General features: G+C 45.3%; 1 protein-coding gene and 1 long non-coding RNA gene across 2 annotated transcripts; both read left to right on the top strand.

Moving 5' to 3' along the window:
• The first annotated feature begins 341 nt into the window (after positions 1 to 341).
• Positions 342 to 12,600, top strand: LOC139835487 (uncharacterized). The gene is made up of 4 exons (XM_071825343.1): positions 342 to 710; positions 820 to 882; positions 12,369 to 12,455; positions 12,595 to 12,600. The coding sequence occupies exons 1-4, from the start codon at positions 486 to 488 to the stop codon at positions 12,598 to 12,600; spliced, it is 381 nt and encodes a 126-aa protein (XP_071681444.1). The 5' UTR covers positions 342 to 485.
• Positions 12,601 to 12,848: 248 nt separating this feature from the next.
• On the top strand, positions 12,849 to 14,031 carry LOC139836006 (uncharacterized). Its single transcript, XR_011751606.1, has 5 exons — positions 12,849 to 13,018; positions 13,104 to 13,160; positions 13,251 to 13,517; positions 13,604 to 13,700; positions 13,798 to 14,031. It is a non-coding gene; the product is annotated as an uncharacterized lncRNA (long non-coding RNA).
• Positions 14,032 to 19,075: the final 5,044 nt, after the last annotated feature.

The raw sequence follows: 19,075 nt of genomic DNA, 5'->3' as shown, positions 1-19,075 counted from the left end.
CAAGTAGCAACACACGAGTATTATGCTACTTCATCCGATTCATATTAATTGTCAATGGTATTGGATGTATCTACTAATAAAATGTGTCTAGATACATCTATATTTAAGGCAATTAATATGAATCGATGGGAGTAGTAAAGTTATACTTAATAAAAACTTCTTATTAAGTGCATTTCAATTCTACATACGAAACAAGATCTGTACAAAAATTAGAAAGTGTGCATGGAATACTCCAAAACTCGTCTAACTAAACGCTAGATTCTGTTAGCATTCTGAAACCATCAGAATTCTCAATCTCAACAAAACAACAGAGAATCCGGACCGAACTGTTGCCTTCGTGAAGAGATATAAAGAATCGTGTCCTGTCAAATCGATCATGTCTACAGTATCTTAATAATTTCTGATCTACTCTGCTTTCGTGATTTCGATACCCCGCCCTCCCAGCTTGAAGCTCGAAGTCGACGCGCTTGTGCACAGTTCCGCAGATGGCCTCGCTCTGCGCCTCCTGGTGTTGGGCGGCTCCCGTGACTGTCTCCGCCACATCCCCAAGCACGCGCCCGGCTCGCATGACCCTGCGCGCCCCCTCGCCGGCGCCGTTGCCGAGGATCCAGCTGGGGCGACACCCGCGCGACACATTCTTCGTCTCCCGGTGCCAGAAGGGCGCCGATCGCCACCCCGAGCCCGAGCACGAGCTGGAGCAACCGGACGTGGTAAGCTGCACACTTCAGTCTTAATTTACCTTCTTCCACGCGAATACGCGATGTTCATGTCCCGGACGCGGGGAAGAAGATTCCTTCTGACCGTTAATTGCTTCTCTAGGTAGACATCTTCTTCAAGAAGCTGGATAAGGCCCGAGATGACTATATAGCCGAGAAAGGTTGGGTAAGTTTTGCTCGTGTGAGAACTAGCTTATCAGTAAACCCTTCTATTGTATGTTTGCCAAATCTTCAATTAGTGCTTTGGTTGCAAGCAGTGGCGAACCTTGCAGAAAGGGGGCTGCAGTTTATTTTGTTTGGAACACCAAATTATATGACAACAACAAAAACTTGTAGTATTTCCGAAACTTATATAGTTAGATTGATTTGTCCGAAAAGCGATGTGCTTGCAGAGTAGAGGATTTTAGGCCCGTCGGTTTAACGCGCAAGGTGGCTAAGTTGGTCTGCGAGATGATGGCCAATCCCTCACCTTGCCTCAACGATAAGAGCATCCCCGCTCGTTTGGGCTCCTCATGCCCAAATCCGGCGAAATTTTCGTCCGGATTGGAGGAAGATTTGGCGTGGGGAGGCCCATTTTCCCAGCCGCGAGCCCAGGATGGATGCAACGTAATACGACGAATTCAGACAAAATAGGCGAATTCGTTCAAACATAAGCGAAATTTAATGATATTTAACATATAGAGGCGAGTTCGTACATAAATAGGCCGAATTCGTACATATATTTGAATTCGGCGATTGGCAAACTAATACTAAAACTAAAAGCGGCCTCCTACATGCCGAAATGGCGGTAGAAGGTCGTGTAGTCGCCGCCGTCGTCGTCGTCGCTGGAGCCGGCGTCGTCCTGGGGCGGCGGCGCCTCGTACCAGCGGCTCGTGCCCTGGCCAGCGTCGTCGGCGCGTGGAGGCGACGGCCGGTAGATGTCGTCGTCGCTGCTCTCCTCGAGCTTGATCACCTCCCTGGGCGCGGCGTTCCGCGAGGACGGTGCGGCGGCGCGGGCGGCGAGTTGTCGCGCGGCGGCCAGATCCAACATCCGTCGGCTGCCGCTCCGCCTCCTGGCGCTCCCGATCGCGCCTGGACCACTCCAGCGCGGCGTCGATGGGGAGGCTGTTGTCGGCGGGCACCAGGTCCTTCAGCGACCTGGCGATCGCCTCCGCCACCGCGGCGTCCTCCGCGCGCTTCGCCTCCTCCTCAGCGAGCTGGTTGGCGGCGGCCGCGGCGGCCTCATTCTTCACCGTCTTCCTCTTCCGCCCGCGTTGCGGCGAGGAGGGCTGGTCGCGGATGACGAGCGCGCCGCTGCTGCGCCCTCTGGTCGGCGGTGGAGACGTCGGCTCCTTCTTCACGGTGGCCGGAGACGGCCACTCCTTCTTGACGGTGGCCGGCGTCGACCCGCCGGACCTAGACGCCGATCTCGAGCCCGACGACGAAGAGGACGGCGCCATCCTCCTCGGTATCCAGGAACTACCGTGCCGGCGCGACACGGTAGCAGCCACCGGCGGCGGCATCCCCAGGACAGGGGAGTTCCCGTCCTCGATGTGCGCGAGCACATTCTCGAGGGTGCGGTTGGGCGCGCTCCACCATCGGCGGCGGCCGGCGGCGTTGTTCCTTGCCAGAGGAGGAGGAGGGCCGTCGTAAGCGGCGAGTTCGCGTTCGTACCTTCGCCGAAAGAACGCGATCCACGCTTCGTGGTTGTCGGGGAAGAAGCGCGGATCCGCACGCTGCTCGTCACTGAGAGTGACGCGCACCTCCTCGATCGCCGCTTCGAGTGCGCCGCCACCCGTTGGCGGCGGCGGGATCGGCACGCCGCCTGCGCTCAGCCTCCAGCCTCCCGGCGCGCGGAAGTCCGGCGGCGCAGGGTAGCCCGCCGCGTGCAGGAGTCGCCCCTCCCATTGGTGGAGAGAGCGGCGGCCGAAGCCGTTGTTGGCCGCACCGTCGTTCGCCATTGCTGGTTCCTTCGAGTTCGGGGATGATTTGGGGGAAGACCAGCGAGGAGGTGAATGCGGGGCAGCCGGGGTAGTTCGGCGATAAATAGCGGTAGGCGCGCATGAAACCGAGGCGACGGCATTAACTCGCCGCGTGGAAGCTACGCGTCCGGCGAATGCTGACCGGCGGCAGGCTTTTACAGCGCGCGGAAGACGATGCGATGAGGACGACGATCGGTGTCTCTCGCCGACAAGTTGGGGCCACCAGACGCGCGGGAACGTTTCGCGCGCTTTCGTTTCGTCCGGAGTCCCCGAGCGCTCCCCGGGGGGCCGGGGGTGGCGTGGGCTCGCCGGATGGATGAAGGGCCAAATCCGGACGAAAACGAGGAACCGGGGGCGCGACTGGGCCGAATTACGCCGTCCGGATGGAAAAAACGCTCGCCGGGGGCCTCGACGGGGGCACGAGTGGAGATGCTCTAATTTTCTTTATGTCCGAAACACAATTCAAAGAGCTCCGTTCCAAGAAAAAACCATGTTTATTTCTCAAGTTGGACATTATGGATGTTTTTGATTCAGTGTCTTGGGAATATATGTTAGAACTGGTGGAGAAGTTGGGCTTTGGGAAAAGATGGAGAGATCTCGGGTGTGGTGCGTTTGGCTCTAGAGCAAAAACCAACCTAGCCACTGCCCACTGACCTTGCCTAGCTAGGCTTGCCGTTTGGTACAGGTGATAAAAGCCAGAAATTCAATTTGGCTCCGGGTGCATATGCCCCCTCTACAAAAAAAAATATTTCAAAGTGTCGAAATTTTTTGATAAAAAATCTACATGTACATCTCCACAATATATGTGTGTTCGTCAAGTTTCACGAAAAACCGATATTTTTGTGGTCTATGTTGAAAAGAGAAAATTTATCTTGTGGAAAGCCTTATTTTTAGCAGCCACATGACAAGTCGATTTCTCATGAAACGACTTTGTGATCACGTAACACGTTAAGATGTACACGCGATCTTTTTGTTTCAATTTTTTTGGCATTTCAAAATGTGTCTAGGATGCATTTCAAAACAAAGGGAGCTTATGATCCCATGAGCCAAAACACCACTCTCTGTTAAAAGCTTGCTTTTATTTTTAAGGTACTCGTGAGCTTTAGTAATTAGGCAACAATATTCTTACAATCATGTGTGATCTCCACCGACAAACAGGTCGGGGCAGCACCACATAAAACACCATTAATACGGTTCTTGCCTAAATGTGCTAAGGCATGTGCCGCTCCGTTGCTCACGCGGTCCACTTTTGCTACACCAACATGTTGATAAACTCTCATTAACTCCTGCCCTTGGATATAAACACCATCTTGGCGATCGATCTTGAGTACCACTTGTTAAAATCTGCACCACCCGGAGGCAATCAGATTCGAGGGTCGCTGAAGTGCGCTGCATATTGAGCACACGTTTCAGTCCCCTCAAGCATGCCATGATTTTTGCCTCCTCGGCGCTAGGACACCATGGTATAAACTGCCACTCAGACCAAACAACCTGACCATGATGGCCTCGTATGATGGTACCGAGCCCTGCTTCTCATACTTGCAATATCCCAGCCTGCATCCACATTCACCTTGAGACTACCTTCCGGCCGGGCTGCTCAATTAGAAGCTAATGGGCCTTCAGAACTAGTTGCATAATCTGGCTGAAGCACTGACTTCCCTTTGGCGTTTGCAGTCAGGCTCCTGCTGGTAGTGAAGGAGTCCAAACAATTACACAAGTATTGAATAGAGGCTGCAATCGAGGCCTTGCCGTCGCCGTTGACGACATTGTTGCGGCGTTGCCAAGACCTCCAGAGCAAGCATATTATCTGAGACCGTGTGCGAGCTGATACATTGTCGATCAAGTTTAGAAACCACTCTCCTCCTGTATCTCTGAATGCGCTCTCCGGCGGTAGATCCCAGGAATCCCGCAAACCATTGTGTAATGCCCTCGCGAAGAGTACACCTGATCAGATCATGGTGAGTGTCCTCCTGTTCACAACCACAAATGGAACATGTAGGATCAATCGTTGAGATACGCCGATGTAGCCCTATGCGTACAGCCAGAGAAGATGTTGCAGCCCTCCATGCAAAAATATGCAGCTTTTGCGGAACATCTACCTTCCACACTAGGTCCTATATAAGACAGTCACTGTTAGGGGATGAACTCGATTGACCAGGGCTGAGTTCAGACAAGATTGGTTCCAAACCAAGTCGATATGCAGATCGGACAGAAAAAGTACCGTTCCTCTCCGGCTGCCATGCTACAAAATCGTCACATGATCTGGCTAGTAACTTTATGGCAAGTATTGTATCTGCATCATCTGGTAGACAACAGTCCCGAACAGTGGCTTCATTCCAGGTGCGAGTCACTGGATCAATCAGCTCGGACACCTATCGTCGGCGAGCATTCCCACGTCTTCCTGCAAGTTTCAGAGCCCCAGGACGTGGCAGCCAATTGTCACAAAATATCCTCACGCTAGAACCTAAGCCGATCCTCCAGATCACTCCTTTTTTAAGTAGTTCAAAACCAAACATACTGCCTTGCCACGTCGGCGAGGCATTTTGGGTGAAGGCAGTATCAAGTAAATTAGCAGCGGGGTAGTATCTAGCCTTTAGCAACCGCGCGCACAAACTGTCAGGCAATTGTAGCAGCCGCCATGCTTGCCTTGCAAGTAGAGCTTGGTTTAAAAAAATTAGATCACGAAAACCCGCACCTCCTAGGTACTTTGGTCGTGCTAACCTGTCCCTGTTAGATTTCTAGGACCTCTAGCTGTTGCATCTAGTGAGTAATTGCATCTAGCCTAACCGGGATGAACACTAGAGGGGAACAACAGGGTGCATACCGTCGGTCTTCGTCGACGAGGAGCTCGCCATGGCGGCGACGGAGGAGTGGCGGCGATGTCGGTGGTGCTTCCCGCCGCTACAGCGCCTCACCAGATCGGGTGGTCTAGGGTTTGGTGTGTCGGTGGGGAGGACGGCAGCGGACAAACCTTGGCGTCCGTGCCCCGGCCCCCACCTCTTTTATATGGCGCTGGCGACGGGGGCCCACCAACCATACGGGTTGGGCGCCCCCGATCAGGGCGCGAGATCAGGTCGTACGACCGTTGGGTCGTACTGGAGATCAAACTAACATTCTCCCCCTTGATCTCATCTTACTTTAATCTTAATCTTAGACTTAAACTTTTCTTGGTACCCATTTCATCACAGATTAGCATATAGAGCATGTCTCGTCATGATGGCCAGTTACGCGCCATCAGATTCAATAGCTACTACACACTTTTCCATTTTAAAATAGATTCTTCCTCTAGGCCCTTAATATCCAGGTATCATAGGCTTTCCCGTAAACCCATGCCGGCTACGTGTTCTCTGAACACACTGGGTGGTAAGCCTTTCGTAAGCGGATCCGCGAGCATTCTCTTTGTGCTTATATGCTCTAAACTTATGGTATGATCCTGGATTCTATCTTTCACAACATAATACTTGATGTCAATGTGCTTGCCAGCATCACTTGACTTATTGTTGTAAGCATAAAATACTGCTGACTCATTGTCGCAGTACATTCTAAGTGGTCTTTGAATGCTGTCTACCACTCTCAACCCGGGTATAAATTTCTTTAACCAGTTTGCCTGCCCCGATGCCTCATAACATGCTACATACTCAGCAACCATTGTGGACGGTGCCGTGATAGATTGCTTGAAGGTTTTCCACGATATAGCTCCACCTGCGAGAGTGAATACATAACCTGATGTGGATTTTCTGTCATCTACATCTCCCGCAAAGTCTGCATCTGAATACCCTTCTATCTCAAGGGAATCAGTTCTTCTATATGTTAGCATGAGGCCTTTCGTGCCTTGCGCATAACGCAATGCCTTCTTCACCATTTTCCAGTGATCTATTCCTGGATTACTTTGGAATCTTCCAAGTACCCCGGTAACAAAAGCTAAGTCTGGGCGCGTACATACTTGAGCATACATTAGGCTTCCGACAGCTGAAGCATATGGAACCGCTTTCATTTGATCGATCTCATATTGGTTCCTGGGAGATTGAAAATCCCCAAATCTATCGCCCTTGACTATAGGAGCAGGCGTGGAATTACTCGCATGCATACCATACTTCTTTAGAACTTTCTCTAAGTATGCCTTTTGCGATAATCCTAAAACCCCTCTTTGTCTATCTCGGTGAATTTCAATTCCTAGAACGAATGAAGCTTCACCAAGATCTTTCATATCGAAGTTCGAGGACAAGAACTTCTTCGTCTCCAATTGTAGACTAACATCACTACTAGCAAGCAGAATGTCATCCACATATAGGATAAGGAAAATGAATTTCCCTTTCTTAAACTTTGCATATACGCAATTGTCCTCTCTATTCTCATTAAACCCAAAACTTTTAATTGTCTCATGGAACTTCAAGTACCATTGCCTGGAGGCTTGTTTTAATCCATAAATGGATTTCTTCAGACGGCATCCCATATGTTCTTTTCCTTCCACGACAAAACCCTTGGGTTGTGCCATGTAAACATTTTCCTCCAAATCTCCATTCAAGAAGGCCGTCTTTACATCCATTTGATGCAACTCTAAATCATGTTGTGCCACTAAAGCCATTATAATTCTAAAAGAATCCTTACATGAGACCGGAGAAAAGGTCTCATTATAGTCTATTCCTTCTCTTTGAGTGAAATCCTTCGCAACAAGTCGTGCTTTATATCTTTCAACATTCCCTCTAGAGTCACACTTTGTTTTGTAGACCCATTTACAGCCTACTATTTTGGCTCCTTTAGGAATTTCTTCTAAATCCCAGACTTTGTTGCTACTCATTGATCTCATTTCATCAACCATGGCTTCAATCCACTTCGATGAATGAGCACTTCTTGAGGCTTCTTCAAAAGTGGTGGGATCACCCTCCATTTGAACTTCTTCACTGACATAGATCTCAAAATCGTCAGGAATAGCTGGCTTTCTTGATCTTTGAGACCTTCTAAGGTTCTCGATCTCTGGCGCACTTTCTATGTGGGGCTGTTGCAGCTCTTCCTCATGTGTGGTAACATTCTCTCTATTTTCATTCATTGTTGCCACAGGAGAACTAACAGTGTGTCGCAATGACATCGTCCTGTGTCGGTGCAGCAGCAGGTATCGAGAAAAATGGTTCCTGGATCATCGGAGTGGGTGCATACACCCGCTTCTCCTCAAGGTTGATTTCTCGGGATACCGTGCTCCCCCTGATCATCTCATCCTCCAGAAACACAGCGTGTCTCGTTTCTGCAAACTTAGTGAGTCTGTCTGGACAATAGAAACGATAACCTTTCGACTTGTCTGGATAGCCAATAAAATGGCAACTTACTGTCTTAGGATCTAATTTCCCAATGTTCGGGTTAAAGAGTTTAGCCTCAGCTGGACAGCCCCACACTCGCAAATAATTGAGTGAAGATTCTCGATTAGTCCACAATTCATATGGTGTTTTAGACACCGACTTACTAGGAACTCGATTAAGTATGTGAATAGCGGTTTTTAACGCCTCCATCCACAAACTAATCGGTAAAGTGGAGTAACTTAACATGCTTCTCACCATATCCATCAGGGTACGGTTTCGTCTTTCAGCTACTCCATTCTGCTGAGGCTCGCTTAGGTGTAGAATCTTGGGCAACTATGCCATGTTCCTGTAGGAACCTTGCAAAAGGTCCAGAACTTGGCCATATGGGGGTGTGCCGACCGTAGTACTCCCCACCACGGTCAGACCTTACTATTTTAATCTTTATGCTATGCTGATTTTCTACTTCAGCCTTAAATATCTTGAATTTATCCAATGCTTCTGAACGCTCTTTAATTGGATAAATATAACCATAACGCGAATAATCATCCGTGAATGTTATGAAGGAATCATAGCCATCCACAGATCTCACAGGAAACGGACCGCATATATCCGTATGAATTATTTCTAAAACTCCTGTGCTTCTTTTGGCGCCCTTCTTTATGTTCTTTACATACTTTCCTTTAATGCAATCGATGCATTGTTCTAAATTCGAAAATTCCATAGGCGGAAGGATTGATTCTTTTACTAAGCGTTCTATTCTCCCCCTCGAAATATGGCCTAAACGACAGTGCCATAATTTCGAAGAGACTTCATCAATTCTCTTCCGCTTATTATTTTCATTCAGGGATGTGGAGACATTCTCATTATCAGCGCTTAAAACATTCACATTCTCATCACAAAGTGACAATAAATAAAGCTTGTCTTGTCTGAAGGCAAGACCAACAATCTCATTATTAAACTTGATCTTACATTGACCATCACCAAAATGGCAAGCAAAACCATCATCATCTAAGCGCGATACACTTATTAAGTTCCGATGCAAAGAGGGTACATAAAGCACATCTACTAATAAAAGTACAAAGCCATTAGCTAATACTAATGGGAGATCTCCAATGGCTTCGACTTCAGCTTGGACGCCGTTTGCTACTTTAATGCATCTTTCTCCTCTTTGCAGGGTCTGTCTCATACGGAATCCCTGTAATGAATTTGCAACATGAATAGTTGCACCTGAGTCAATCCACCAAGTAGATTTTGCATAACTTAAAAATAAGGATTCATCTACAAATGTAATTAAATCCTCACCTTTCTTGCACAGATGTTTCAGGAATGCCACACAGTCTTTTTGGTAGTGGCCCTTTTCTTTGCACCACTTGCAAGTGTCCTTGGCCACCTCTTCATGCGGCTGATGATCTTGAGCTTTTCCATGTGGCTTAGCAGGAGGAGGATTCCACTGAGGTTTCCCTTGTGGCTTGGAACTCTGAAAGTTCCTCTTCTTGGTTGGGCTTAGGTAATTGACAGAATCACCAGATTGCCCCTTGATCCTCTCTTCTTCTTACACACACATGGCAATCATCTTCTCAATGGCCCACTTTTCTGGCTGTGCATTGTAGTTCACAGCAAAAGTCTCAAATTCTTTTGGGAGTGAGGCAAAGATCAGATGGATGACGAACTGTTCTGGAAGCTCCATCTCCATAGACTTGAGCTTGGAAGACATATGGCTCATCCTCAATATGTGATCCCTTACTCCACCACCAGTGTACTTGGTAGTGACAAGCTTTCTTATGAGAGTGCTAGCATAGGCCTTGGAAGACCCAGTAAACTGACTCTCTACCTTTTTCAGGTACCCACTGGCGGTGTCACACTGTGGGATTGCTCCCCTTATAGCCTCCAAAATGGAGCTCTTGATCACCATCAAGCACTTTCTGTTGGACGAGTCCCACTTAGCACGATCAAGATCGTACTTCATTCTTTTTGGTCCATGGTCAAGAACCCTTTTGTTGAAGTCATCTTCACTTTCTTTGTCGCCCCTCACGGGGTCCTTAGGTTCTATGGGACAAGCCTCTATCAGTGCCAAGTCGAGGTCAAGCAAAGCAAGACCCATCTCAACCTTCTCTCGCCACGAGCCATAGTTCCCTCCATTGAGGGGCTCAATAGCCGAGATAAAACTCATAGGATTTCCTGAAACAAAATTTCCATCAAAATGAGTTAATTCAACGTTGGTCAAATTAAAACATGGCACTTCTCAATATTAATTCTACATCACCGTTGGGCAGAAATAGAACCAATAATGATAATTCTGAATCTTGCGGAATACAATTTTATTAACAACGTTGGTCATTAAATAAAATCATCATACTAAAAAAAATAACTCTCATTTCCTAATTCAATTTTCCCGTTGGTTCCAATTAAATTAGGAAACAATAAAATATGACTTCAATTTAACTAACACAGCGGAAACTTAACTTAATTTTTCGAACTTTAACCCACAGGAAAAAATTCATATCTCACATTTATTCTTATTACTAAACTATTTCCAGAAAATTAAAACAGAAAAAAAATTTACTGGAAACAAAAAAACAGACATAACAGCCCAGATGGGCTCTTCTCTGATGCTCTGTTAAAGGCAACAAAACGCGCACGGGCAGAAAACAAGTCGCGCCGCTAGATGGGCCGTGCCCAGCCTCTGGCCCGCGGCACTGTCTTTCTCTCTTGGGCCCAAGGAGATACACCGGGCGGCTGCTGACCGTCGGATCGCATCCGACGGCTGTGCGCCGAGATCGGCCGCACAAAACCGCCGGCAGCTGACCCGAAAACCCTAGCCCCTTCATTTCTCATCTCTCTGCCTCTCTCACTCACCACCCGACGGTAGCGGCGCGAACCAGACGAGGACGGCGACGGTGGCCGTCGAAATGGGCCGTCGCGTGGAGAGATGGTGGCGCCGTTGCCTACCCTCTCGCCGGTGCGCGCGTTCCCCCTGCGGGTGGGCGCGCCGCCGTCGAGCGGATTGGCCGCGGTGCCCTGGCGTCGGCGCCTCTGCGGAGGGCCCTTCCCGGAGCAAAGCCGGTAAGTGGAGGCCGGCATGGTGCCGGCTCCCTCTCTCTGTCCCCTTTTTTTCTCTTTTCTAATCCATGTTCTACTCGGGATGATCCGTTCTAGGGTTAGGGTTTGCCTAAAAAATTAAAACTTCTCTGTTTTGTTCATCTATCCCGGTTTGGGTTACTACCTCAACTAGATCAACGAAACTAGACATGCTCTGATACCATTGTTAGATTTCTAGGACCTCTAGCTGTTGCATCTAGTGAGTAATTGCATCTAGCCTAACCGGGATGAACACTAGAGGGGAACAACAGGGTGCATACCGTCGGTCTTCGTCGACGAGGAGCTCGCCATGGCGGCGACGGAGGAGTGGCGGCGATGTCGGTGGTGCTTCCCGCCGCTACAGCGCCTCACCAGATCGGGTGGTCTAGGGTTTGGTGTGTCGGTGGGGAGGACGGCAGCGGACAAACCTTGGCATCCGTGCCCCGGCCCCCACCTCTTTTATATGGCGCTGGCGACGGGGGCCCACCAACCATACGGGTTGGGCGCCCCCGATCAGGGCGCGAGATCAGGTCGTACGACCGTTGGGTCGTACTGGAGATCAAACTAACAGTCCCAAGCCATCCAATGCATTTTCCTCCTATTCTGTTCATCTCTCCACCAGAATTCGCGAGTGATCTTTGTTAGTTCATCAATCAGCCCAATGTGGAACCTGAAAATACTCATAGCAATCCTGCTATGAGTAATCCTGCTTTCAATAGCAATCCTGCTAGTAACTGCCCGTAAATACTTTCCCTGGCCAGCTAGCCAAACTGGCTTTCCCGCGACGTGCAACGAAATTAGTAGGTATACATGTGTGTTAACTCCTCAGCTAGGCAATGCAACCAAACGAATAGGTTTGCTCGTGTGCTCGTCTGAGACAAGTGCTGAGCCTGATAATGGTGAGTAATCCGCTGGGGTTTCTTTAGCTTTAGTTTTGGACTTTGTTGAGCTTCTTGTTTTAGCTAGTCCATCTCTAGTTTGTATCTCGAACTTCTTCTTTCCGGTTAAATGAATTGGCACAACACCTTCCATGACTTTTACCTCATAATAAAATAAAATTAATCATACTACATGGATGGTTAGACAGAGCCTAATAATCAAGAGGAACTGAGAGAGATCACAAACCATGATACCCTATAAAGGGTGTTAATTTTACAAAAAAAAATAGGAAGTTCGAAGACCAAGTTCAAGACCAGATTACAGAAGTAACTGAAAAAATAATCATGGTTAACGACGGACAGTCAACTATTTTTGAGTTATGACAGTCTTTGCTTGATTTAATTTTGTTGTTTCTAACGCCTATATTAAATTTTTTTGTGAAGCATGTGCCACCCGAGATGTTTCGTAAGCAACAGGATGAAATTCTTAAATACTTGTCGAAGATTCCTACTTCCGAATATGACATTCTGGTTAGTCTCCATAGCATTACTACCATTTTATATGTTAATTTCGTGAACCATTGGAAGAAGTTCACTTTGTTTTTACTTAGTGAACAAAAAAATGTAGTGCTAACTAACTGCAAATGTGGTAATCTAAACTTTGTTATAGTTATAGCTACTCCGATCCTTCGGTTTAACAATATCTGTTCCGTGTGAGTTGAGTGGTATTTGGTAGAATTGAATCAGTTTTGCTTCTGTTAGATGGAAGCTGTCAATTTTATCTTATCGAGAGCAAGTTGGTGCGTGAGGATTTTTTTTCTCAAATCTCTAGAACTATCTGAGGGGAAATATGTTGTGAAACAGAAGTACTAGTAGACTACCGTGTATTTTCACTTATGATGGAAGTTAGATAAGCATGCTTCATCATGTAGTAGATATATGAGCCCATCTGCTAGGCAAATGAACTAAAGCGTTACTCCGGATTATTGATACCTTTTCTCCCCATTTGTTGATTGTAGCCATACAGTGATAATATATCAAAGATAATATGCAGCTATGCACTGTCAGCTCTGGATTTAGCTTCCACGGTCATGGTAAGCACAATTAAGTATATTGTGAGCATGCATCCGTTTTGACTTGTGCTTGTTGAATAACGATTCCAATTATATGAGAAAACAGGATATGCCATCATTAGGCCTTGGCACAAATGAAATTTCACAACAAACAGTGCACCAGGTAATTAACCTTTACTGTAAGGTATCTTTGTTCCAATTTAAATTTAGACTGCAATGGTAGACCTATACTCATCATTACAATAATATATAGATGGTTAGGTCGTATGCAACGACATTCTGTAAGGCTGCAGAGGACGCTTACCATAAGAGGGTCCAAATACACACGATTTGTTCGTTTTTTGGTGCTCTCGGATGTTTAGGGGCAATTGCTCATATGTTGGTTGAGGATACTGTAGCTAACCTCGAAGATGGTCATTTGAAAAGTAAGATTGCCTATCAGCTGGATACAGATTACCATCAGTTCAGTAAGAAGATGAATGTTTTGAATGAGGAAATCAAGTTGACTGAACGAACCGAGGTACACCTCCTTTTGCTCATTGATATATCTCCCACCCGTGTGCGTGTCTACCCTTGTATGTCTAATGGGAATATTTTTCTAAACAGATAGTTGGTAAAATACTCCTGGGAGGTTTGATACATGCAAAATCATATGTAAAAAAGCTGATCGAAGATGCACATCATCTCCAAGACCAAGACTAAGGTAAATAATAGTAATAGTGACTTGTAGTCTTGCTGATGCACTGGTCTTAATTTTGTTGTAGCGATCAACGTCATCTCTATTCTGTCTGTTGAAACAGATAAAAGTTTCAGTCGCGTTAAGCCATAGGCATGATTGGGAGAGGATATCTTTAAAATGCCTGAGGGCGAAGCAAACCATAGATGCTGGCAGTGCATCCTTTACTACTAGGAGGAGATAAAAATGCATTTTATGCTGTAATGAGTTAATAACAATTTGTGCGGTCAGTTTCAGTAGTACTTTGAGTGATTTGATACCTAGCGCAATAACAGAAAACAGCATGTTCTCAAGACTTTGACAACATCTTCAGTTCTTTTTCCTCGGGGAGTTTTTTTTACCGAAGGAGAAATTTAATCAAGCACACCGGTGTCTGTGCTTTGTCTTGCTGATCGTCCTTTGGCTAGAAACACGTCAACCACTAGTTGACGGGATCCATTGGGCCGAACGTGCTTACCCACCACCGATGTACCTGGGACACGCTTGGCTGCCCGTGAAATGCCCATATAGCCCAGCTGGTGCAAAAATCCAGCATTTAGTCCCGGGGATTTGGGCTGACCCACACTGCCATGAATCTTAAAGTAGCCCAGAACCTGGCTCAAGGAGGCGATCGTTTCTAGCTAGCCAACACTATTTTAGTTTACTCAATTGCATGCTTTAGATTGCCACGAGGTCCATGGGAGCACATCAACTCTTTGATTCGACAATTTTGGTGGAGTAGTAAAGAAGATAAAAAGAAGCCATGTTGGGTTTCATGGAAAGAAATAACTAAGCCAAAACATTTGGGTGAACTGGGGGTTTAGAGATTTGCAGTTGTTTAACCTATGCCTACCGGCAAGCCAATCATGGAGATTGCTGCAAGATCCTTCTTCTCTTAGTGCCTGCATACTCAAGGCGATCATACTTCCCCAATAACACTATTTTTGATGCGGAACTTGAAGCTCATCCATCTCAGATTTGGCGATCCATTTTTCATGGGATAGATATTTTGGCCCAGATTTTAGTAAGACGGATTGGTGATGGTCGATCTACTCATATATGGACACATAATTGGCTTCCTTGTGAGAGCATGTTGAGACCGGTTGTACCCTTGATTGTTGATCCACCGCAGATGGTGTCTCAGCTGATCGATGAGACCTCGACAATGTGGAAGGAGGACTTTATCAGATCATGATTTCTCCATATGGATGCTACTACAATACTCCTTATAAAAATACCCTTTTGTACAAGAAGACAATCTGACTTCTGGGCTTGGAACTTTGACCCATAGGGTATTTTCTCTATGCGCTCGCGTATAGAGTGCTGATCAGCACAAAAACCAACATAGAAAATTACTTTGAAGGAAATCATTGATACGTCTCCAACGTATCTATAATTTCTTATGTTACATGCTAATTTATGACAATATCTACATGTTTTATTCATACTTTATATTGTTTTTATGCATTTTCTGGGACTAACCTATTAACAAGATGCTGTTTTTGATTTTAGAAAATCTAGTTTACAAATATTCTCAGAATTGGACGAAACAAAAGGCCAAGTCCCTATTTTTCCAGCACCGTCACGGGGTCCGAAGGAGAGACGAAGAGGAGCCACGAGGTGGCCACCTCATAGGGGGGCGCGCCCCACCTCCTGCCGCGCCAGCCTATGGGGTGGGCCCCTCGGGCGCCCACCGACATCGCCCTTTCGCCTATATAATCCTCCCGACGTGAAAACCCTAAATAATCCAGCCAATTTCCACGAAGAGTTCCGCAGCGCCGCCGCCATCGACGACAAGTTTCGGGGGACAGAATCTCTGTTCCGGCACGCCGCCGGGACGGGGAATTGCCCCCGGAGTCATCTCCATCGACACCACCGCCATCTTCATCGCCGCTGCTGACTCACATGATGAGGAGGGAGTAGTTCTCCCCCGAGGCTGAGGGCTCTACCGGTAGCTATGTGGTTCATCTCTCTCTCCCATGGTGTGATCTTTATGTGATCATGAGCTTTGTAATCTAGTTGAATATGTAGATGTTACTCTTGTCTATTATGCACTCTAGAGGTTACTTTAATATGAACTCCGGAGTCACTCTCCACGGTGTGATGGTGACAGTGTGCGCATCGTGTGTGATTCCTTTATGAAGTTGTGGAGCTTGTCTACTCCGGCTTGAGGTGTGCTTTTGCAGCCCTACACAATGAATGGTGTTTGTTATCCAACAAGAGAGTGTTTGAGAGTAGCATTTATTTATTCAATTATGTGATCATTGTTGAGAGTGTCCACTAGTGAAAGTATGATCCCTAGGCCTTGTTTCTAAGCATTGAAACACCGTTTCCAACAAGTTCTGCTACATGTTCGCTTGCTGCCATTTTTATTTCAGATTGCAATTACTACTTATAATCATCCATATTACTTGTATTTCACTATCTCTTCGCCGAACTAGTGCACCTATACATCTGACAAGTGTATTAGGTGTGTTGGGGACACAAGAGACTTCTTGTATCTTAATTGCAGGGTTGCTTGAGAGGGATATCTTTGAGCTCTACCTCCCTGAGTTCGATAAACCTTGGGTGATTCACTTAAGGGAAACTTGCTGCTGTTCTACAAACCTCTGCTCTTGGAGGCTCAACACTGTCTACAGGAATAGAAGCGTGCGTAGACATCAAGCTATTTTCTGGCGCTGTTGCCGGGGAGGTAAGGTAAAAGGTATTCACATCCTCCGACTACTAAGCTATTTCCTAGCACTGTTGCCGGTGTGTGAGTGCTCGAAGCTATTTCCTTTAGATTCTGCAATTATATCTTTTTGTTTCTTGTTTTTATTTTCACTAGTTAGGCTTAATGGAAAACAACACAAAAATTAGAGATCTTTATAAACTTTATCTTGAATTAGGACATGATGTGTTTGAAGAGAGAATTAAAAAACCCATGGAACTTTGTTTGCAAAATAGTTGTAGCAGTGTTTTTAGCATGAATTCTTTGAACACTATTATTTTTAATGCTATGGAAAAGTCTAAGCTTGGGGAAGCTGGTTGTGATATTTTTAGTCCCCCAAGTTTTGAGGAGAAAATTTTCTTTGATGATACTTTGCCTCCCATTTATGATGATTATAATGATAGTGGTATTTTGGTGCCACCTACTATGGAGGATAAAGTTTATTATGATTATACCATGCCTGCAATTTATGATGATTACAATGATGGTTGTGATAGTTTTACTCCCACTATTACTAACAAAATTGATTATGCTTATGTGGAGAGTAATGATACTTTTATGCATGTGGATCATGGTAAGAATGCTTTATGTGATAGCTATATTGTTGAGTTTATTCATGATGCCGCTGAAAATTATTTTGAGAGAGGAAAGTATGGGTATAGAAATCTTCATGTTACTAAATTTCTTCTCTTTATGATGAATGTTATGAGCTTTCTCTTGATTTGCTTTTATTTGCTGGGTACTTTAAGACCTACTGGCCCTTATGAGAGAGGGAGACATGGTTTTATATATGTCAATAATATTAAGTCACCTCTCTTTTTGTTGAAATTTTTGAAGTTACAGTTGTTTTGTCTTCCTATGCTACTCACTTTGTTCTTCATTGACTTGTTTTCTTACAAGGCTCCTATGCATAGGAAGAGTGTTAGATTTAAACATGTTTTATATATGCTTCTTGATGCTCTCTTTTCAACTCTCATCTTTATGTGAGCATCATAAAAATCACTATGCCTAGGTAAAAGGCGTTAAAGAAAAGCGCTTAGGGAGACAACCCATCGTTTTTATCTTCTGTTATTTTTGCTTTTCTTTTTATTTTGAGTCAAGGTGCTTGTTACTTCTGTAGCAATACCTTTGTATCTTTATTTTATTGCATTGTTGTGCCAACTAAAGTCTTTGATAGAAAGTTGATACTAGATTTGGATTTCTGCGCAGAAATAGATTTTTAGCTGTCACGAATTTGAGCTTTTCTCTCTGTAGAAAACTCGTAAAATCCTGAAAACATTCATGAGTAATCCTCAGATATGTACGCAACTTTTGTTCAACTGGAGATTTTCCATCTGAGCAAGTTAAGTGCCTCGAAAAAATTCGTCTTTACGGACTGTTCTGTTTTGACAGATTCTGCCTTTTATTTCGCATTGCCTCTTTTATTGTGTTTGAGTGGATTTCTTTGCTCCATTAAATTTCAGTAGCCTTGGGTAATGTCCAGAAGTGTTGAGAATGATTGTGTCCTTGCTGAACATGTGAATTTTTGATTATGCACTAACCCTCTAATGAGATTGCTTTGAGTTTCGTGTGAAGGAAGTTTTCAAAGATCAAGAGAGGAGGATGATATAATGTGATCAAGAAGAGTGAAAAGTCTAAGCTTGGGGATGCCCCCGGTGGTTCATCCCTGCATATTTCAAGAAGACTCAAGCGTCTAAGCTTGGGGATGCCCAAGGCATCCCCTCTTCATCAAAACTTATCAGGTCACCTCTAGTGAAACTATATTTTAATTATGTCACATCTTATGTGCTTTACTTGGAGCATCCGTGTGCTTTTATTCTCGTTTGTTATTTTAGTTCTCTGAATAAATCGGATCCTAGCATGCTTGTGTGGGAGAGAGACACGCTCTGCTTTTTCATTTGAACACTTGTGTTCTTCGTTTTACTTTAATATTCATGGCGAAAGCTGAAAGCCTCAGCATTGATTGTTATTTGGTTGGAAACAGAAAATGCTTCATGTGGTAGTTGGTATATTGTCTTGAATAATTTGATACTTGGCAATTGTTTTGAGCTCTCAAGTAGATCATGTTTAAGCTCTTGCATCATGTAGTTTAAACCTATTAGTGGAGAACTACCGTAGAGCTTGTTGAAATTTGGTTTGCATGATTGGTCTCTCTAAGGTCTAGATATTTTCTGGTAAAAGTGTTGAGCAACAAGGAAGACAGTGTAGAGTCTTATAATGCTTGCAATATGTTTTTATGTAAGTCTTGCTGTACCAGTTTATACTTGTGTTTGCTTCAAACAACCTTGCTAGCCAAAGCCTTGTACTGAGAGGGAATGCTTCTCGTGCATCCAAATCCTTGAGCCAAAACCTGTGCCATTTGTGTCCACCATAACTACCTATTATGTGGTATTTTCTGCCATTCCAAGTAAATACTTCATGTGCTACCTTTAAACAATTCAAAACTTTATTACTCCTTATTTTTGTCAATGTTTTATAGCTCATGAGGAAGTATGTGGTGTTTTATCTTTCAATCTTGTTGGGCAGACTTTCACCAATGGACTAGTGGCATATACATCCGCTTATCCAATAATTTTGCAAAAAGAGCTGGCAATGGGGTGCCCAGCCCCAATTAATTAACTTTCATTAATAATTCTCTTCACATGTTTTGCCC

The sequence above is a fragment of the Lolium perenne genome, chromosome 2 (genome assembly GCF_019359855.2).
Source record: "Lolium perenne isolate Kyuss_39 chromosome 2, Kyuss_2.0, whole genome shotgun sequence".
Taxonomy (NCBI): domain Eukaryota; kingdom Viridiplantae; phylum Streptophyta; class Magnoliopsida; order Poales; family Poaceae; genus Lolium; species Lolium perenne.
This window is presented reverse-complemented; position numbering and strand designations above follow the sequence as displayed.

Excerpts from the sequence above, each read along its gene's own strand:
- LOC139835487 (XM_071825343.1), top strand. The coding sequence starts at position 486 with ATGGCCTCGCTCTGCGCCTCCTGGTGTTGGGCGGCTCCCGTGACTGTC. Across the intron at positions 711-819 it reads AGCTGGAGCAACCGGACGTG|GTAGACATCTTCTTCAAGAA; the intron begins GTAAGCTGCACA and ends TTGCTTCTCTAG. Across the intron at positions 883-12,368 it reads ATATAGCCGAGAAAGGTTGG|CATGTGCCACCCGAGATGTT; the intron begins GTAAGTTTTGCT and ends TTTTTTGTGAAG.